The following is a 20,439-nucleotide window of genomic DNA, read 5'->3' as shown; positions in this document are numbered from 1 at the left end:
AAAAATCTCATTTTTCAGATGGAAAATTCATTGTGGGGTGCAGGAAAAAAAGCAACCAAAGCTATTAGGGACACCTCTACGAGGCAGTTTGCTGCAGACTCGGTGCTGCTAGCTACATGATTTCATCCTCACTGCCTCACATTGTTTTCCCGTTTAAACCTCGCTGAAAGTTTGCATGGGAAATCTGCATGGGAAAAGCCCAACAAAAACGGTAAATGTGGGTTGCGTTTGGATCGGGGCGAGCGGTGAGATGGAAGGGCATTTTAATGAGGATGTCATTGTGTGGAGGTTGCACAAAGCTTACATTTCAGAGCCGTGAACATGCAGACAATACTGGAGAGATGCAGGAGAAGGAGAAGCGGAGAAGGGTGCAAAATGAGAGGAAGGGGTGGTGCTAAAGCAGAAGGTGAACCACTTCTCTTCTGGTCTCCTGCATCTCCCAGCTCTAAAAGGCCCATTAGATGTTAGAGATGAGGGCAGCATGGTCTCGATCAGGATGGTGAGAAAGCAGACCGGGATCTACAAGTGTTTCTGTCTCCCAATTGTTCTAAGAGAGGCAGGAACCAAATGGCTTTGCATTCTAAGCTAGAATCCCTGACCTGTGGTAGATCAGATTTGGCTCATGGGGTACAGAAGATAGTGAGCTGCTGAGCCACCATTGTGCATCTGCCCCTACGTTGCAACGACCTCAGGTCAGTGGACCTTGCGGTTCAAATTTGGAGACTTTCCAACATCTCAGGATGCTTGAGATAGCACCTTGTTGGCTCTTCCAGTTGACTAAGGCTGTAGTCAGATGAACAGCTTCCCTCTTCAACTTGGCTGGCCTTGGCAGTGTTACAGGTGAGGAGGGGAGCCAGATGGTGGAATGAATTATGGGATTCCACAGCCAGGGACAAGCTGCTTCAGAAACTACACAGAACTGGAACGCCCAAAGGGATTTTAATGTTTGTTGGGCTGTGTGATAGCCACATTATCTGGTAACTGGCTCAAAATGTAATGGATGGGGAAGCCATTGCGCAGTGGAACCTTGCTCCACCCAACAGTTTAGTTCTGCACAATACTTCACAGAGCTGGCCCAAGACATTTTGCTGCCTGAGGTGAAGGGCAAGATCCTGCCCCCTTCCTCTGCGGACAAACTGTCGGCTGAATGTGACTTCCCTACTAGTAAGGGAACTGCACACAAAGACAACACGCTAGCTTAGCAGGCACAGCTCTGCCCTCTAGCACTTTGCCAGCACTGCTTGGGGCACCTGCCTCAAGATGCCGAACGGTAGGGCCGGTGTTGATGACTGTGGAAATCACTTTCAGTGAGGGGGGGGGGAGGTCATCTGAACCCACTCAAGGCATGGTGTCATTGGGCACTGCAGGGAAATCTGATCCTATCCTTTCTTAGAAGGATCCACAGCTATGAGGCATTGCTTTGGTGACCAACACAAAGAAGTAGGAGATTCCACTGAGTCCAGGGGAAATGTTTCACGACCCCCCCCCCCCAAAAAAAAATGAAGGCAAGATACATCTCTGTCTTGAAGATCAATGTTGTGATCTTCCAAGGCTGGAAACAAAGAGAAGATTCCAGAGACAACAAAGGGTTTCTCTGAGTAATTTGGCAATTGGGTTGCATGGAACAGCCTAGTCTGTGCTTTAGAAGTTAAGTAAAGTCATATTTGGCTTGCACTGAAGAGCAGTTGAAGAACAATTTTGCTTAAAAACACACCTGTCGACTGTACCAGGGACACAAGCGAAACAAAGCAAACCATTCGGGGAGGGGGGGGAGTGTCTATTGCTTACACTAGCACCTCTACCAGAAGACAGGTTTCTACTCTAGAGCAAAAAATCACAGTAGAAAAATCAAAAACGGTTTGTGTTCACACTCCGTCACGTGGAAATAATCACCCTCCCAGCCCAGGGACAAAGTGATAAACACACAGACTACTCTACACGGAGCTACGGTAAAACTGGTCATCGCTCAGGTGGTACTTCAGCCTGCCGTGTGGTGTGGACCGAAGGTCTGGGCCTTCGCCGCTCTTCCCCGCTCACGACACGATGACGGCCCACTCGCTGTCTTCCCTTCCGTACTGAAAGAGAAGCAAGGATAGTTATAAGCATCAGCATGGCACAAGGGTTAAGTAGAGAGGGTCCCCAGACAGCAGGAAAACCACAGCCAATGGGACACATCAGTAGCGTTAAGAGGCAACGGAGGTAATTAATACAACATGATTCAACAATGGCACATAAGGAACACGTGAAACAAACTCATGTTAAGCACACAGAACAGATTCACAGCACGGCCAAGCTCCTAACAACCACCACTACTAATTAGACTGAAAATGCAAAATATAAATACCGTATTGTTTGCTCTATAAGACTCACTTTTTCCCTCCTAAAAAGGGGAAATGTGTGTGCGTCTTATGGAGCGAATGCAGGCTGTGCAGCTATCCCAGAAGCCAGAACAGCAAGAGGGATTGCTGCTTTCACTGCGCAGAGATCCCTCTTGCTGTTCTGGCTTCTGAGATTCAGAATATTTTTTTTCTTGTTTTCCTCCTCCAAAAACTAGGTGCGTCTTGTGGTCTGGTGCATCTTATAGAGCAAAAAATATGGTAAATTGTGGAACTAAATCTAAGAATAACATATGGTAGAGTTGTTGAGATCTCTGGATTTTATCTTGTTTCGTTGCTTCATGGGAGCAACAACAACGTGGAAATGATGGTTGTTACCCCGTATTTTTCGCCCTATAGGACGCACCAGCCCATAGGAAGCACCTAGATTTTTTTGGGGGGGGAATAAAGGGAACAAAATTATTTTTCCCCCCAGGCGCGGGACTGGGGCGGGGGAAGCCCGAGCTTTCCCCGACCCCAGCCCCCAGAACGGGAGCCAGAGCGATGCCGAAGCTGCGCCCAGCTTTGGCATTGCTCCCGGAGCTTGCGGGGCTGTGGGTGAGGGAAGCCGGAGCTTCCCCAGCCCCCAGAACGGGTCCGAGAGCACTGGCAAAGGTGCACTCACCTTCGCCATTGCTCTCGGAGCTTGCGGGGCTGGGAGAAGCCAGAGCTTCCCCCGACCCCAGCCCCCAGAACGGGAGCCAGAGCAATGGTGAAGGTGCGCGCAGCTTTGGCATCGCTTTGGGAGCTTGCCGGGCTGGGGGGATAGCTTCCTGAAGCCTGCATTCGCCCCATAGGCCGCACATACATTTCCCCTTCATTTTTGGAGGGGAAAAAGTGCGTCCTATAGGGCGAAAAATGCGGTAGTTGATCGTAAACCTCTGGGCTGCTTACGTGCCTCTTTAAAAAGAAACACCACCACCACACATACGTTGTGTGATGTGAATGGTCAAGAGGAACTTAACCAGCAGGACTGGTCCAAATGGAGTTTGTTCTTCCACAGAAGCTCTTGACACAGAAGTCAAAGTTAAGACGCAGGATGGGGATGCTACTCGTATAGCCAGGTTCAAATACCCACCAGTGCATGGCTTGTATCCTGGAAACTGGCATTAGATGCTCTTAAAACTCTGGGCATCGGTGGCTGTTGAAGGCGTATGGGGTGACAGCGATTGTAGAAGCTCTCTGCCAGCCAGCTTGTTACCTGGTTGAGCTCAGCGAGGAAAATACCACCCCTCCAAAGAAAAAATTGTGTTGGCAAGCACCAGGCGCTTAGAACACTGTTTGGGTTTTTGCTTGCGTATTCACTATCATGTTTAAATATGGCCCTTGAAACAGAGACAAGGAACCTATCCCCGCCTCCCCCCCCAGGTTGTTAAGACTCCAGCTCCAAACAGCCCCAGTGGACAGTGATCACAGCAGGAAGTGACCTCTCCAGAACACGGAACGACTCTTTTCTTATTTATTTTTTGGCTGAGATCTCCTGGGTGACGCAGATGCCATTAGGCAGTTGAATGCACCTGCATACTCTGTCTGTTTCCCTCCCAGCGACCCATCCCTTCTGCACAGCCCCGGGCACTGACAACCCATGCTACGTCACTGACCTCAAAATACCATACCATTTCAGAAAAGGGGTGGGGGAGGAGAGAACACTTTGTTTGAGGGAATGTTTATATCAAAATCTTTCTGCACACGGAGAGCTGTCACTCCCCGTGCAAGGAAAGCGATCACGTCAGGAAAGAGACCTCCTGCCATGCCATCTCTCTCACATGGTAGTTTTCCACATGTGGATGATGAATGAGCCCTTAAAACGAAGAACCTTCCCAAATACACATTCTGAGATGGTGTATTTGTGCAAGAAGACTGCACCACGTTGCAAACAGCATAGCTGAATCCACTCCATGGATATTGCTGGACCTAACTTCCACATATTGCAACTGGGATGTTAGACATGAAAGGAACTACTCAGCCATCCCTCCCTCACATTGTTAATGTAGAGAATAAACGAGACTCTTACTTGAATATCACTCAGCTGGTTCAAGAAACGAGTAGCTAGTTGAGGTCCGTTTTCCATGGTTGGAATGTGCAAATGCTAAGGGGGAAAGAGAGACTTGTGAGTAGATGCTGGCCGACGCATGCACATGATCCGTCCTCTCCTGCTGATATAAGGGCAGAGGCTTGATTTAAGCAGAGGCTTGATAACCATATGTCAGGAGTGCTCTGATGGTGTTTTCTGCTTGGCAGAGGGTTGGACTCGATGGCCCTTGTGGTCTCTTCCAACTCTATGATTCTAAGGGGGAGGGTGTAGCTGGGGGAGGCAGAGAGAGGCTCAGCGTTTGACTGACAGCAGTTGACTTTGAAGGCAGGGCTCTGCAGGAGTGTGTACCAAACACACAAACCATTCCTGAAGAGGGAACTGATTGCAAGGCACCTGGGGAATTCATTGGTAAGAGGCGGGAAGTTAACTCCATAAACAAGAGGACATAATTGTGAGAGGTTTTGCAACTAAAAAGGGATGGATAGTGCCAAGGTTGCAGGTTCGATCCCCTGCATATTCTTGCATTGGACGAGAAGATCCTCAACTCTATGATTCTATGTTCTAAAACCAGAAAACCAAGACAAAACCAAGACCATCCTGGACAAAGGCAGGAAATGGACTGGGGTTTAGGACAACTAAACCATGCCTACTTCCTTGACCTGAAGGTGCATTTCCTGCCTTTGGACACCAGGTGGAACCACAGCCTAGGCAAAGGGCTGTACTCCAGGGAAAATTTTACGGATAGCAGGAGATTTATTTATATGTCTATCGCATTTATATGCCACCTTTCTTCCAAGGTGCCCAAGGAGGTTTGTTCGTTTATTTATTTAAATTATCAACACAAGCAAACGATCTGGGAATCCTTAGGGAGGTATGGGAATGGGGGATGCAGCAGTCGGGAACAATTACTGGAATTCAGGTAGGGGCTGACTTGCAATAGCAGAAGTGCCTTTCTGCTTGCAAATCTTCAGGTGCCACCATATGAAATTGGCATTTTAAGAGCAAGTATGGTACTTTTTCTGTTATAATCAGTTTCTGAGTGAAGAGGTCAACAGAAATGATTATGGTGCAAGATGCATGTATCTCAATACACTTGTCTGGACTTTTTAATTTCTTCCTCGGGATTGAAAGCATTAATTACTGATTTTTCCTTTATTGGTTCATTCAGCACTGGTTTAAAATGCAGTTGCATAATAAACTTGGGGGGGGGGGAGGTAATCTGAGTCTTAAGAAGCTGAGGAAACCAACTCGCTGGCATGGGACAACTTCAAAAACATCCCTAGGGCTGACTTCCTGATAACCCTCAGCGCAACATGTGTCAAAAGTTACGTAACTTTGCCACAGCAAGACGAATAGCGTCGTTTTTGGCAGAAGACGAACTGCAGCTGTGTGGAAGCAGTGCTGCGTGCCACATGTAGAGGGCAGAACAGGTCATGGGATCATAAGATTGTTCAGTTGAAAGGGACCATGAGGGTGATCTAATCCAATATGGGAATCGTAAACGATGCCTTCCTAACATCCCTACTGGTCAGTGAGATTCTAAGTTAGGAAACAGGGACTCCCATCTGAGCTGTTAACAGTGTTTTACTAGAGTTCTTCCAAAGTTCCATAAGGAAGCCGATTTGAGAGCTAGATGGTGAAAAGTAAAATATAAGACCAACTACAATTCCTTTACGGATCTCCTTGGGAAATCCCTGACGCATGGTCAACAATCCTGCTTTGCGAAGCTGAAAAAGAGAACGCTTGAACTCACCTCGCCAAGGTATAATATTGTAGAAATGGGGCACACAACACAAGCCGTCCCAGCACCAAACATCTCCTTCACTCGGTTTTCCTTCAAAGCAGCTATCAGATCGCTCATGGTGACGTATCGCTCTGACACCTTGAATTCTCTCTGTGACAAGGTAGAAAGGGGAGGAGCCAAAGAAAGCATTATTAAATTATGAAGAGCCATTTCCTCTGCTTAAAAAGCGAATAGCTTGCTTATAGAAACACGGCACAGTGCTTCCAAATGGGCGCTTAATGAGGGTTATTTATAGAGAAGGGCTCCCAGATGCACCTGTTGGAAATTCCACAGGTACCCCTAACTAATTCCTTATCAAGATGAGAACGTGCCCATGAAATCTTACAGGCCAGCTCGATAGGGATTGTGCTGTTGTAGTGTTTGGTTGCTGGCTGGAGGCAAGAGTACAATGCAATCTCCCTTCTGCTCACCAAACGGATCACAGCTTATAGCTTGAGCAGCAGCTCGGAAGATGTTCCCTGAGCTTGCAGAATGGCTCAGAACAGAGGTCACCACATTTGCAAACTGGGAAAAAAATGTGTTGTAGGTACCACGGACATGCTGCAATTGCACACACGTGCACACACACTGATTCCCCTTGTCCCTCTGGCATCCAGACTTGAAAAAAATGTCTTTCTGCTCCCCACCCCACCCTAAGCCTAAAGCAGAGGGTGATCTTCCTGGAAATCGTAGCTGGGGAGGCAGGAGTTAACTTTCCCAAGCGTGATTTCAGTGCCGGAGGCTTGGGGGAATGGGAGCCTGGCTTAAGAGACTGACAGCTACTACTAGCCACTACTTTGTGGCTTAGGGCCGTCGTATTTACAGGACCGCCTCTCCTGGTATGCCCCGCAAAAGACCTTAAGGTCCACGAATAATCATAGTTTAGAGGTCCTGGGCCCTAAGAAAGTCAGATTATCCTCCACCAGGGCCAGGGCCTTCTCAGTCAGATTATCAGGGCCCTAAGAAAGTCAGATTATCCTCCACCAGGGCCAGGGCCTTCTCAGTGATGGCTCCGACCTGGTGGAATACTCTGTCCCATGAGACCAGGGCCCTGCAGGATTTAACTTCCTTCTGCAGGGCCTGTAGAGCTATTCAGCCTGGCTTTCAATTTGAACTTAGCCTGATGTTTTATTCCCCTTCCTTCCCCCTCCTCCCTATTTTATGAAGATTACTCACTCTGGGATCCCACAGCTAATTCTCCCCTGGTCTCCTCACTGGCCCAAATAGGACTAATTTAGCCAGCTAGCCCTGGTGATTATCTAATGTTTATTGGATGGATTTCCCCCCTAAATTGATTTTTGAATTCTGAATTTATTGTTATTCATGTTTTATACTGTATTTTATGCTGTTTTTTGTTGCATCAATTAAGTGTTTTAAATTTGTTGTTAGCCGCCCTGAGCCCGGTTTTCTGAACTGGGAAGGGCGGGGTATAAATAAAAAAATATTGTATTATTATTAGATAGATGTCAAAACCTGGAAGCAAAAGACACAGCGGACACCTACCCACTTGCTTGCCAAGTCCAAAATGCTCTGTCTTGTCACGCCAGGAAGAATGATGCCGTCTAGGGGTGGGGTTGCCAGCTCCTCTTCTGTCAATACAAAACACAGTAGATCAGCATTGAAACAAACAAGTGCCCAAACGTGACTGGATAGCTCAGTTAGTTAGAGCGTGGTGCTAATAACACCAAGGTTACAGGTTCGATACCTGTCTGGGACAACTGCGTATTCCTGCGTTGCAGAGGGTTGGGCTAGATTTTCAGGGTCCTTTCCAACTCTATACTGAGGTGTGCTGTTGTTGTTTTTAAAAAATGACAATGGAAAAAGACATTGGGAAGGAGGAAACATTTTGACTTCTGGTATGGATGGGTGATACCATGAAATCCTTGGTTTGTCAAGCAGAATCTGACCCCAATCCACCTTTCTCCTAGATTTCTGAGGGTTTATTATTGTTATTTAATAAATTTGTATGCTGCAACTTCACCCGCAGATCTCAGGGTGGTTCATAACATAAAATACAAGACAAAAACACAAAATACACAATAGAAACAAGAACATACACACAAACCAGTACCACCACCACCCAAACCAGTTCAGATCCATGGGATGATTCCTTACAGTAAAACATAAATGACCATCTTACATACACTTAGCTCAGTCCCCTTTAAGCCCACCTCCCTTTGCCCAAGAGAGCATGTAGTGGCGGGGGAGAACCTCAGGCCCAGAGCCCAGATATGCCCCCCCCCCAGCTTCTTTGTCCAGCCCTTGAGACTCTCCCCAGGCCTCGCCCCTCAGTGGCCTGGTTTCACTTCCTTCTTTGGCGTTTTCATCTGGCTGGAATTGGTCCCTGGACTGTGATGTCATCTGCTTGTCTGGATGGAGTACAGACAGAGGTCATATTCATGTGTGTAGAGACCGATGTGGGAGAGACATGTTTTGTTGCAGCTGGGGCAGAAGAAGGCGTCCAGTTGTGCTGCTGCAGGTGCCCCATGGCGTTTCTTCTCTCTGCGCTCCTCCCAGCGGCCATTTCTCCTGTGCTCACTGCTATGGATACAGGACCTGTTTGTCTGTCTCCAGGCACTGCTGTCGTCTGAAAGGGATTCCTTGATGTTGCTGGCCTTCATGTCACTTTTGCAGACATCTTTGTAAAACCGAATTGGTTCGCCAACAGGCCTGGTGCCGGAAGCCAGCTCCCCATAGAGCAGCCTTTCTCAACCTGTGGTTCCCCAGATGTTGGGACTAATAATAATAATATTATTATTTCCCAGCCACTCTGGGCGGTTTCCCCAGCCACTCTGGGCAGCTTCCAATAAAACACTAAAATACAATAACCTATTAAACATTAAAAGCTTCCCTAAACAGGGCTGCCTTCAGATGTCTTCTAAAAGTCTGGTAGTTGATTTTCTCTTTGACATCTGGTGGGAGGGCGTTCCACAGGGTGGGTGCCACCACCAAGAAGGCCCTCTGCCTGGTTCCCTGTAACTTAGCTTCTCGCAGTGAGGGAACAGTCAGAAGGCCCTCGGCACTGGACCTCAGTGTCCGGGCAGAATGATGGGGGTGGAGACGCTCCTTCAGGTATACTGGACCGAGGCCGGACTACAACTCCCATCATCCCTGAGCTCTGGTCTTGCTAGCTAGGGGTGATGGGAGTTGTAGTTCAACATCATTTGGGGACCCACAGGTTGAGAAAGGCTGCTATAGAGCATGTCCTTGGGGATCCTGCCATCTTCCATTCTACCGACATGACCAAGCCAGCGTTGATCCACTATTAAGTTAAATTTTCTTGGCCAAGGAAGATTTGCTAGGTAGGGACATTGTTTCCACCCTGCGATTCCCAGATCAAAAGCTTCCACCAACTTCCTTTATCGTGCAATTTGTTCAGGCAATCATGCGGAGAATCAGGACAACGAAGCGACTTGAAAGCCAATCTACAGGCTTTGGCTAAATAAGAAGCTCACTTATCTTTCATTAAAGGAGAGATCACCGATGTCAGATTAAAGAGGAAGAACATTAAAGTGCAGAGTCTCGTTTTATCGCTTACGGAGTTGAAAACCTCTTTCTTTTTCCTTGCAAGCGAAGCTGTGGGCTGCGTTTTCACCAAGTCCTGATTAAAATTCACCATTGTGCAGATAAGCGCTGCTCTGGAGGGGACAGCGCAGAAATCAGGTGACCTAAAACAGCGGTGGGAAATATTCTTTTTCTTCCAGAGGGCGGCATTTGCTTCATGCACAACTTGGGGGGGGGGCGCATGTCAGCAGGTGGGGTCAGATGTATAAGTGGGCAGAGCAATGGATGCAACTCCTGCTTCTGTTGTTTAGTCGTGTCCGACTCTTCGTGACCCCATGGACCAGAGCATACCAGCCACTCCTGTCTTCCACTGCCTCCCGCAGTTTGGTCAAGCTCATGTTTGTAGCTCGGAACAAATTTTATCAATACAGTATTCACAGGATCCAATAAGAAGATGAGTTCTAAGGATTTGATAACATACTTATTGGTGGCAGCTATGGAAACAATAATACGACATTGAGAAAAACCCAGATAATGCATCTTTGAGGACTTGCTATGGAAGCATATGGTATAGAGCATTATCGGGGGGGGGGGTACTTTCTCTGTAAGTTCAATACAAGGAAAAGCACAAAGGGCTTTGGCACTGTGTGATGGGACTTTATTCACTGGACAATGGACACTGGAGAATTTGAAGCATAGCCAAAAGGGGCAAGAAGGGTGTGGTAGGGGTTCTGTCTTCATCAGCTACAGAAGATTAAGAGTTCACGTACAACCATATTGTAAGAACTTGATAAGAGCACTCACTTCCCGGTTTGCAGCATTCAGGAGACAATCTGCTTGGGAGCCAATCTGCTTGAGTACCAAGGTACCACTGTATATCATTTGAATCACCTCCATTATAGCTTTGTGGTTACAAATTATATTTTGTGTTTCTTTTCTATGCTTTTGATATCTTTTTTGTTTACTGCCATTGCTATCCTTGAGCCTGAAAACAATTTTTTAAAAATGCACATGCATCTCTCCATACTCTACCCAAACAACCAATCTTTGATTTTTTTTACTTGCCCATCACCAGCAGGTGGCAGGGAAGGTTACAGCAATTTAAAACTGAGAATAAAAATGGTTCAAAACACATTACAGTTAAATGAATAGGGTGGGTCCTGAAAAGACACACATCACATGTCAAAGTCCAGGTTAAATTATCACCCTAAACCCTGACCTTAATGCTAAGGACACACTCCAGTCAGACAACAACACTTGAGGATGGAGGAGAAGAGATATGGAGGGGTGTGGCTGTCAGGAGTTCGTCCTACACTCGAGTAGGACCCTGGTAGAGACACATGCCTGACTGGCATGTTCCCTCCCTCCTGGTCGATCGTTCGGGAGCTTCAAAAGCTTTCTTCTGCCCAAATATCACAGCGACTTATGCCAACAGACATCGGCACACTTAGGGATCCGCAGACACTTCGCAGCTTGCGTGACAGACCTCAGCAACTCAGCATTTTGGCTAATCTACTTTATTTACATATAAACACACACAGAGCACTGCAACATGGCTCCCTCTTTCTCTCTAGCATCAGACAGCTAAGAGGAAAAACAAAGGACAATAGTCCCACTCCACGGAACACAGTAACACAAACATCCTGGTCCCGTCACTTCCCACTCTGTGGAGTCAAAACACATACCGTCATGTGAAAGACAACAATCCCATGACTGTAATCATGGAGCAGGAATTCTAACAGTGGCTTGGGGACATGGGTGTGGCCAGAGAAGGGGGTGTGGCCTAGGAAGAATTCCAATAGCCAGACAGTGAGGTCTGGAAAGCCCCATTGGTCCTTCAGTTCCCAAACTCTTGCCTATGTGCTGTGAAAGCGATCTAGAAAGGGTGCACAATGGAAATGGAAGCACCTTACAGGAAGTACTTAAAATCTCGGAATAATATTTTGACAACCGATGCAGCCACCGCCTGCGGAACACACACAGCGGGTCTCAAGCTCATTTGCTCCTTCCACTCTCCTCCTCTGGTGTGGCTGCTTTCACTTCCGATTTCCATTAGCCGCTTTTAAGTGCTGCCCAAGCCTCAAACCAAGTATTAACTATGGATTGTTTGAAGAAGCACAAACCATAGTTAAGGTCAGGCGCTGCAATTAATGGACCTTAGGCTTGCAGAAAGTACCGTATTTTTCGCTCTATAAGACGCAACAGACCATAAGACGCACCTAGTTTTTGGAGAAGGAAAACAAGAAAAGAAAAACATCTGAATCCCAGAAGCCAGAACAGCAAGAGGGATCGCTGCGCAGCAAAAGCAGTGATCCCTCTTGCTGTTCTGGCTTCTGGGATAGCTGCGCAGCCTGCATTCGCTCCATAAGACGCACACACATTTCCCCTTACTTTTTAGGAGGGAAAAAGTGAGTCTTATAGAGCAAAAAATACGGTAATTTCTCACCATGCTACGGTTTAGTGCTATGTCCAAACTGGTCCTTAGTGTGCTCCAGGAGTAGGGAACCTGTGGCCTTCCAGGTGATGCTGGTCTCCCAGCTCCCATCAGGCCCAGTGGTCATGAACGATGGGAGTTGTAGTCCAGGAATACCTCAAAGACTATAGGTTTCCTATCTGTGGTGCATCCTCTCTCTTGAGAAAAAAAGGACCTAGTTATCTTGCCTCCTTTGCTTGATGCCCACGCTGAGATCCCCTGCTTTGCCATGCAGCCAAAGCTGCAAACGAGCTTTCAAGGGGCTTGTTCTATTTCTATGCCTCGCCAGGCCAGCTGCCAGAGAGGGGGGAGCCCGTGAACCATTAAAAACCCTCTTTGAGAGGCAAATTCTCACTGACTGAGCAAACCATGCCCACCAGCCTAGCTCTGACTGGAGCAACATCTGCTTCCTTTGGTACCAGCCCGAGAAGGTGGCAATGTGTGTTGGCTGGTGAGCCAAAGAGCGCTCGGTTTCCCTGTGATCTGCAGCCAAACCTGTTCCCCATATGACTTCGTTCGCTCGTCACTGCTAAAATGTGGGCAGCAGCCGTTCACACCCCACATGTGCTTTGGGGAGCCAAAGGTGTTTGGTTCCACTTTTGCCAGTACAAACAACTCTGCACTGATGTCCCCGAAAACCTTTAGTCAGGCTCAGAGGAAAACGGCACAGGGGAGAATTAAGAATTTTTAACTTATTGTGCTCGCTGAGGCTGGTGAGCGCTAATAGTTCAAAGTGTCAGGAGTCCAACAGGATAGGGACGGCTGACCTATACTAATATTGCTGCTCCCCCAAAACATTCCTGAAACTGCTTTGCTCCAGAGGAAACTTCATGGCCCAAACAGGCAGAAAACACGGCACTCGAGGCTCAAGGACCAGGCGGCCATTTTATTCGCCACAACTATGCCTGTCAGGGCTGAGTGAAAACATATAGTGTTGGTTAAACATGGCTGGCCACTGTACCTCCATCTTCATTTCGCCAGTACAGGAAGAGATTCATGGTCCCGACTTCCGTAATCTGATGGTCGTCTCCGTACAGCCAGAGAACCTGCTGGCAGCCTAATTCCATGGCTTCACGCTGGGCATAGATAGAGGAGCCGTAGTTCCTTTTGGAAACATGAGGGAAACAGCAGGATAGGGTCAGGGCCTTATTTCAGCCAGAATTCACTAGAACTCAGTTCCAGCACCTCTGAGGTGGTTGCCATTATAAGAGAACAGGGAAGGCCTTCACACCACAGCAGTTAAGATTAGGTTCGTTAAAGTTGCATATCGCTTCCCACTAAAAAGTTCCAAAGTGATTTGCAAGCAAGGAAAGAAATACAAGATTACAAAAACTGGTTTGACAATATAATCTACGGTAATCCCACAATTTACGAGGGGGTTACGGTTTGGGAATTGCAGCCAAAATCATGTATATTCAAAAGCCACTGGGTTCAATGGCAGGTGTGATTGTTCAAGTCATTTTTCCCAGGACCCCGCCCCCCTTTAAATTTTAAACATATTTTTTTGCCATGTTCATAAAGCTGAATGTGCACAAGTTAAATGTGCTTACTGTACTATCATTGCTGCTACCCCAAATCCCAACAAAATAAACATGTCTTTGCCAGTGCTGAAACGATGACTAGGTTGTGGTCCTTGTTTCCAGAGTAGTTTAAGATTAAATCCGTCTTCCTATACTCAGCCCGGATATTGACAACCCTGTAACTGGAGTGGAGAAGAACCTGGGACCTCTTGCATGCAATGATATGCTCTGCGACCAAGCTATGGCCTCTCTTCTCCCACCTAAACTTAAGAAAATGGAATCTAGGACCTGCAGGAGTCGCTTCCTCGTATCAGATTCACCGTTGCGAATTTCAGGAATGGCCAAGCCACCTTTCCCAGGACAAAAACTTCCTGTGTGCTCTAACAAGCAAGCTATGCTGGCTAAATCAACAGCTGGGCCATCCTATAGCCCAGTTCTTCTGGCTGGAGCAACAGGCTGCTGTCAGGCATACTGCCAGCCGTGCCTCTGAAGCTATAAAAATGCATTCCCGAAATGCCTGCATTTTGCTAGGCGGCCACAGATGCCTTTGCCCTGAGCCAAGGAAGAGAGAGAGAGCATTTGCAGCCAGGCTTGTCCCCTCAACTTGGCAGAAGCGTGCTGATTCCGATGAAAGCAAAGTGTGTCATTCCAGGGATGTCGCCAGCTTCCGGGGAACAATGCCGCCAAGCCATTACACGGCTGCTTCTCAGAGTTCCCGTACCCTGGGACGGGCCGCACAAAGGACGCCTGCCAGCTGCGAGATCAGCTTGTGATTAATGTGAACCGAGAAAATGGGCGGCCCATTTTGAGCCGCGGTCCTACCCGACAAGGACAGAGTTCCCAATTATGGCACAGCAAACAAACAGACCCTGAACAGACCAGTCCCACTGCGATGTGACTCAGATCTGGAGACCCTGTCCGGAACCCCCACCCCCACTTTGACTCTTGGTTCAGGCTGGCTAGACCAAGTGTTCCTCCGCGCCAGAAACAGCATCTGCGCATGCGTGCACACATGCAGGCGCCTCCTCGGTGCTGGAAATAGTGTCTGCGCATGCACATGCGCACCCAGACGCCTCCTCTGCGTCAGAAATAGCGTTTGCAAATGTGCGCTTGTGCGCTCGCATATGATCCAGCCTGCGGAGAGATCTCCGGGGGAGTGGACCGGCCCAGGCTCCGTAAGCTTTGCTGACCCCTGATTTACTGTGTGCAAAGCACTTCACTTCCCAGTAATTCTTACAATGAAAGATGATGTTGTGGTCCTTTTGTTATAGTTAGGAAATCTTTTATCTGCCAAAAGAAATGGCCAATATAGGGGATACTAGCAGGATTTTGTTCTGGAGGGTTGTGGAGGATTACTACATAAGCCATGGGGTGGCTTGCCCCATAAGTAGGGAGAGGTCTGTGCCTGGGACTGTGCACTGCTGCCAACTGCAATGTTTTCAGAGCAGTTAGGGATGCCTGCAAGGCACAAGGACTATGGAAGAAGAAGCCATGGTTCACCGGTATAACCCATGTTTTGCATGCAAAAGGTGTTTGCTCATCTCCAGGGGATCAGATAGCAGGTGGTGTGGAGGAGCTCTGCCCAAGCCCTAGGACAGCCACTGCCCATCAGGCCAGATACTTCAGAGGTAGATGGATGGTACAACAATCTGTTCCTTTGAAAATGCATGCAGCTTGGAGCTCCAAAACTGGGTTTGGACAACGGCAGTATACTGTGTCCCAGAGGATTCTGGGACATGTTTTTGATGCACTCTCAGATAAGCAGCATGCTCAGCACGTGATTTCCAGTCTAGTTCACACGTCGTGAAATGAGGCTAGTGATGTCCTAGTCACAACGCTGACATCTCCTCCAACTCTCTGGTGATGAAAGCTGGGAAATGTCTCTGCCCAAGAAACGCAGAGAGTGGCAACCAGCCAGAATGGATAATGAAGGGCTAGGTGGGCCAATGGCATGATCCACCCGCCATTTTGAAAATGAGAATCCAATGCTCTCATGCCTACAAGGAAGAAGTCAGGAACGCTGAGCATTGGTGTCACATGGGTATTACTTCATCAGGATGATCTTACCCTCCCAGCTTGCAGTCCCCAGTTCCTCCTTTCCAGGCTCGGACGTATTTTGGATCTGCCCATAAGGCTATGGGGTTGAAGCTGCCGCTCGAAAAGTACGGGCCCACAGGACTCAGTATGACGTAGAGGAGGGCTTTCGACGGCTTCTTGACTCCAAGGGACGGCTGAATAGCGGAAAGAGAGGCGAGGTTAACAGCATAAGGAGGGACCTACTGGATCAGACCAAAAGCCCTGTCTCTTCTCAGCAGTAAAACAGAGGATTATGGGAAACCTGCCAGCAAACAGCAACAGCATTCTCTTGCATGGGATTCCCTGCAGTTTTTCAGAGGCAAACTGCCTGATACTGGAGGTAATACTGTACAACCATCATGACTATAGCAGCCACTGATGGTACCCTTTACTTTCATGAATGTATCAAACTCCCTTTTCAAAACGACCCACCCACCCCGGGCAAAATTTGGTTCTTCGGTGCCAATTCGGTTCAACGGTGGGTTCATTTCTAGTTAACTGTATAATTAAAAAAGACAGAGAGAGGTTCTGAGATAGCTCCGTTGGTAGAGCATGAGACTCTAAATTTCTGGGTAGTGGGTTTGAGCCCCACGTTGGGCAAAATATTCCTGCATTGCAGGGGGTTGGACTAGATGGCCCTTGTGGTCCCTTCCAACTCTATGATTCTAGAGAACCTGATAGGAATGAAAAGGGCCCAAAATGAAGTAGGATGAGACCCAAACAATCCCAGATTGATTGATCTCAGGGGTCCTGGATGGCAGGCATGGCTCCCTTAGCTTAAGGTTCTGGATGGCGAAGGTTCCTTGCAGCCGACTTCCAAAGCCAACCTTCCAATAGCAGTTTGATCTGCAGCAATGAGGAAATTACAATCGAAACTTAGCTCTTTGCCACTGAAGAAGAAGCTACTATTAAAGGAGGAAGGAGAAGGTCGGGCTTGGGGAGTTTATAATTGCCTCTGGTTTACATACTGTTTACATACAGCTTCTTCTCCAGAGCGATCTCGGCCCTGAATGGGAAGCCTGGACTTTGAAAGTCATCTAATCTTCCTTGCTGTATTATACTGTATTGTTTTAATTAGTGTTTTTATAGTTGTTTTGATTTTGTGTGGAGTGCCCTACCTGGGTGGATGGAGCAGCCAAGTAATTTCGTTGTCCCCGAGAGGGATGACAATAAAGATATTATTATTATTATTATTATTATTATTATTATTATTATTATTATTACTGCTACATGTTCCATATTGATTTAAAATCGGCTCACCTTCCATACCGATTTGAAATCATATTGATTGTGGAAGGAGGGGATATATTGGTTTGCTTTTGTTCTTATTTTAATTAAGCATTTTGCATTTTTTATAGTGAATTTTTATGTTGCGAACCACCCCAAGATCTGGGGTGCAGAGCGATATACAAATGCAATAATAAAAATTATTATTATTATTATTAATAATAATAATAATAATAATAGAGCACTTCCTATGGGGACACATATTCTGCAATGCCACACCTGAGCATGCACAACCAAACAGAAGAGAACCTAGGGCTCCTTCTGGAGAATCTGAATGTTCAAATGAAAAAGAATGGACAAGTTCAAGCTGTGCAATGAAATGAGAAAACACTTCCACTAGGTGGCACTACGGTTATCTCTAAATACAAAAGGTGCAACTTTACAAAAAAGAACATCACACTTGGTCTCTTCTCCTCTGTGCCAGACACAGTGATTTTCCTACAAGAGTGCCATTTCGGCTACAGGAAAGAGTATGTACGCTTTATTCAGTTTTTAGTGTTCTGTTGGGAGCCACCCAGAGTGGCTAGGGAAACTAAGCCAGATGGATGGGGTATAAATAAAAATAAAATTATTATTATTACTACTACTACTATTTTTACTATTATTACTACTACTACTATTATTATTATTAGCACCTCTTCCTTTACATGGAAAGAACCACGAAGGCGCTTTTGTGTGAAGTAGGACTTATTCATTCACATAGAGCACATTAGGATTTCTCTGCCGGCAACTGCAAGTGGCAAGGTTAAAAGCAGAAGCTTGCTCTTGCACAGAAATCCTCTATGCTCAAATAATGCACAGACATTACGCCTTCCCAGGACAACAGAAAACACCAGGGAATGTCAGGTGCTCTTTAGGCCATACAAAGGCCTAAAGTGCATGTGAGCTCGAGGTGTTGAACTTCCATTCAAACACACATCAAGGTACATCAAGTGAGGACTGGGCTACAAATGCAACAGCAACGAGGAGGCAGAATTCGGGAGGTGACAGAATAGACTGTCTCAGAATGGGGATAGATGAACCTTTGCAGGGTTTTCCTTTTTTTAATGACACAGCAAGAAATAGGCTGGATTGAAGATTTCTTTTTGATGTGCTCTCCACCCCCCTTTTAAAAATAAAATGCACAGAGTTATTTTCACAGGAGGGGAAATTCTTAAAACCGCTCCCCAACTCTGCAGTTTTAACGCGGTACAACTCATTCTGCCAGCCTCTGGGTTCTGCTGCCATGCTCAGAGCAGGCCTCAGTTAGCGTGCTGCCCGGTGCAACAATGAAGGAGAACAAAGAACAAGGTTAGTTTTCCCACAAACCTCTGTCCCAATTAGCGTAGGGCGAATGTACAAGCTAGCGGCGGTCGAGTACGGCACCCACTCCTTTTCGACTTCCACGAGTTTCCGGATGCACTCCAAAAGCTCTTCTTTGTCAAATCCCTGAAAGCAGAAGAAGGCAACACTTAGAATAACCTTAACGTGGTTGGGAGCACACACTTCAGCCGCGACGTTTAATTAGCCTATTAAGCCAGAGGCCGTGACGTTCCAACTCCCGTTAGTGAATGAGACTCCAGGGGAGGTCATATGATTCTAAACACCCAACAAACAAAACAGTTTAATTGATTTCATACCAATTGTGCAACACATCTCTAAAGCACGAGTTTGGGCTGGACATTTTAAATGCCTGCAGGGTTTTTTGGGGGGGAGGAGGGTACGGGGAAGGTTCTTTGAGTCTCACATTTCTCCTTTATTACGGATTTCCCCCTTTCCAAGCAAGAAATGTATTAAAGCAGGCATCCCCAAACTCAGCCCTCCAGCTGTTTTGGGACCACAACTCCCACCATCCCTAGCTAACAGGACCAGTGGTCCTGAAGTGTTGCCATTCTGGAGCCTCAGACTCTTAATCTCAGGTTTGTGGGTTTGAGCCATGCACTGTGCAAAAGATTCCTGAATCGAATGGGGTTGGACTAGTTCAGGCATGTCCAAAGTCCGTTTGGGGGGCCTAATTCAGCCCCCCGGCTGGTTTAATCAGGCCCCTGTGGCAGTTTATTTCTTGGGGTCAAATCCCCCCAAAAAGCTCGACATCTTGGGTCGGCCTTCGCACATGTTCACTTCATCTGAGGCAGTTGGAGGATGGATGGCGGCTAACAGATTGAGGTTGAATCCTGACAAGACAGAAGTACTGTTTTGGGGGAACAGGAGGAGGGCAGGTGTGGAGGACTCCCTGGTCCTGAATGGGGTAACTGTGCCCCTGAAGGATCAGGTGCGCAGCCTGGGAGTCATTCTGGACTCACAGCTGTCCATGGAGGTGCAGGTGAATTATGTGTCCAGGGCAGCTGTTTATCAGCTCCATCTGGTATGCAGGCTGAGACCCTACCTGCCCACGGACTGTCTCGCCAGAGTGGTGCATGCTCTGGTTACCTCCCGCTTGGACTACCGCAATGCGCTCTACATGGGGCTACCTTTGAAGGTGATCCGGAAACTACAACTAATCCAGAATGCAGCAGCTAGACTGGTGACTGGGAGCAGCCGCGAGACTATATAACACCGGTCTTGAAGACCTACACTGGCTCCCAGTACGTTTCCGAGCACAATTCAAAGTGTTGGTGCTGACCTTTAAAGCCCTAAATGGCCTCGGTCCAGTATACCTGAAGGAGTGTCTCCACCCCCATTGTTCTGCCCAGACCCTGAGGTCCAACTCCGAGGGCCTTCCCTCACTGCGAGAAGCCAAGTTACAAGGAACCAGGCAGAGGGCCTTCTCGGTAGCGGCACCCACCCTGTGGAACGCCCTCCCACCAGATGTCAAAGAGAAAAACAACTACCAGACTTCTAGAAGACATCTGAAGGCAGCCCTGTTTAGGGAAGCTTTTAATGTTTAACAGGTTATTGTATTTGGGTGTTCTGTCGGAAGCTGCCCAGAGTGGCTGGGGAAGCCCAGCCAGATGGGCAGGATGTAAATAATAAATTATTATTATTGTTTTGGGCACCCCTGGACAAGATGATTCTCATAATCCCTTCTACCTCTACAATTATATGACCTTATAATGGTCGTGTAGGAGCTTGTTCAACATTTTATGAATACAGATAAACAGCTCTGTGTAACCCAAGATCTTGCGTCCTCTCTCACTGATTCCATCTCTGAGGAACCTCCTTGGCAGAAACCTTGGAAAGGTTTTACCAGTTGGGATGAAAACACTGTCCAAAGTCACAGTGGGGCAAAGAGCAATGGGAAGAAAAGTAAACGCTTGTATTACGCACTGGCAAAGTCGCCCGCAGAGCTGACCGCAGCATCCTATCCATGTTGAGTCCCGGACGGAACAAGCGGATTTTGCCATCCACCCCTCGGTAGGCCTTCATGCCTTCGAACAGCTAAAAGAACCAAGAAGGGAGGAATCGGA

At 47.4% G+C, this 20,439-nt stretch overlaps 1 protein-coding gene across 2 annotated transcripts in view; it reads right to left on the bottom strand.

Annotated features, from left to right (window-relative positions):
* Positions 1-310: 310 nt before the first annotated feature.
* BCAT1 (branched chain amino acid transaminase 1) overlaps positions 311-20,439 on the bottom strand; it is a 61,615-nt gene continuing 41,486 nt past the window's right edge. For both annotated transcript variants that reach the window (XM_081927288.1, XM_081927289.1), the window contains 8 exons: positions 20,300-20,410; positions 18,362-18,481; positions 15,758-15,921; positions 13,132-13,274; positions 7,697-7,782; positions 6,164-6,304; positions 4,390-4,464; positions 311-2,075 (listed from right to left, as the gene is read on the bottom strand). In XM_081927288.1, coding sequence (XP_081783414.1) covers positions 2,034-2,075; positions 4,390-4,464; positions 6,164-6,304; positions 7,697-7,782; positions 13,132-13,274; positions 15,758-15,921; positions 18,362-18,481; positions 20,300-20,410 — 882 coding nt within the window. In that variant the 3' untranslated portion in view covers positions 311-2,033. The remainder of the gene's footprint in view (positions 2,076-4,389; positions 4,465-6,163; positions 6,305-7,696; positions 7,783-13,131; positions 13,275-15,757; positions 15,922-18,361; positions 18,482-20,299; positions 20,411-20,439) is intronic.

The sequence above is a fragment of the Podarcis melisellensis genome (genome assembly GCF_964234715.1).
Source record: "Podarcis melisellensis genome assembly, chromosome: 10".
Lineage (NCBI taxonomy): Eukaryota > Metazoa > Chordata > Lepidosauria > Squamata > Lacertidae > Podarcis > Podarcis melisellensis.
Note: the sequence above shows the minus strand (reverse complement) of the source record. Positions and strands in the feature narration are given on the sequence as shown.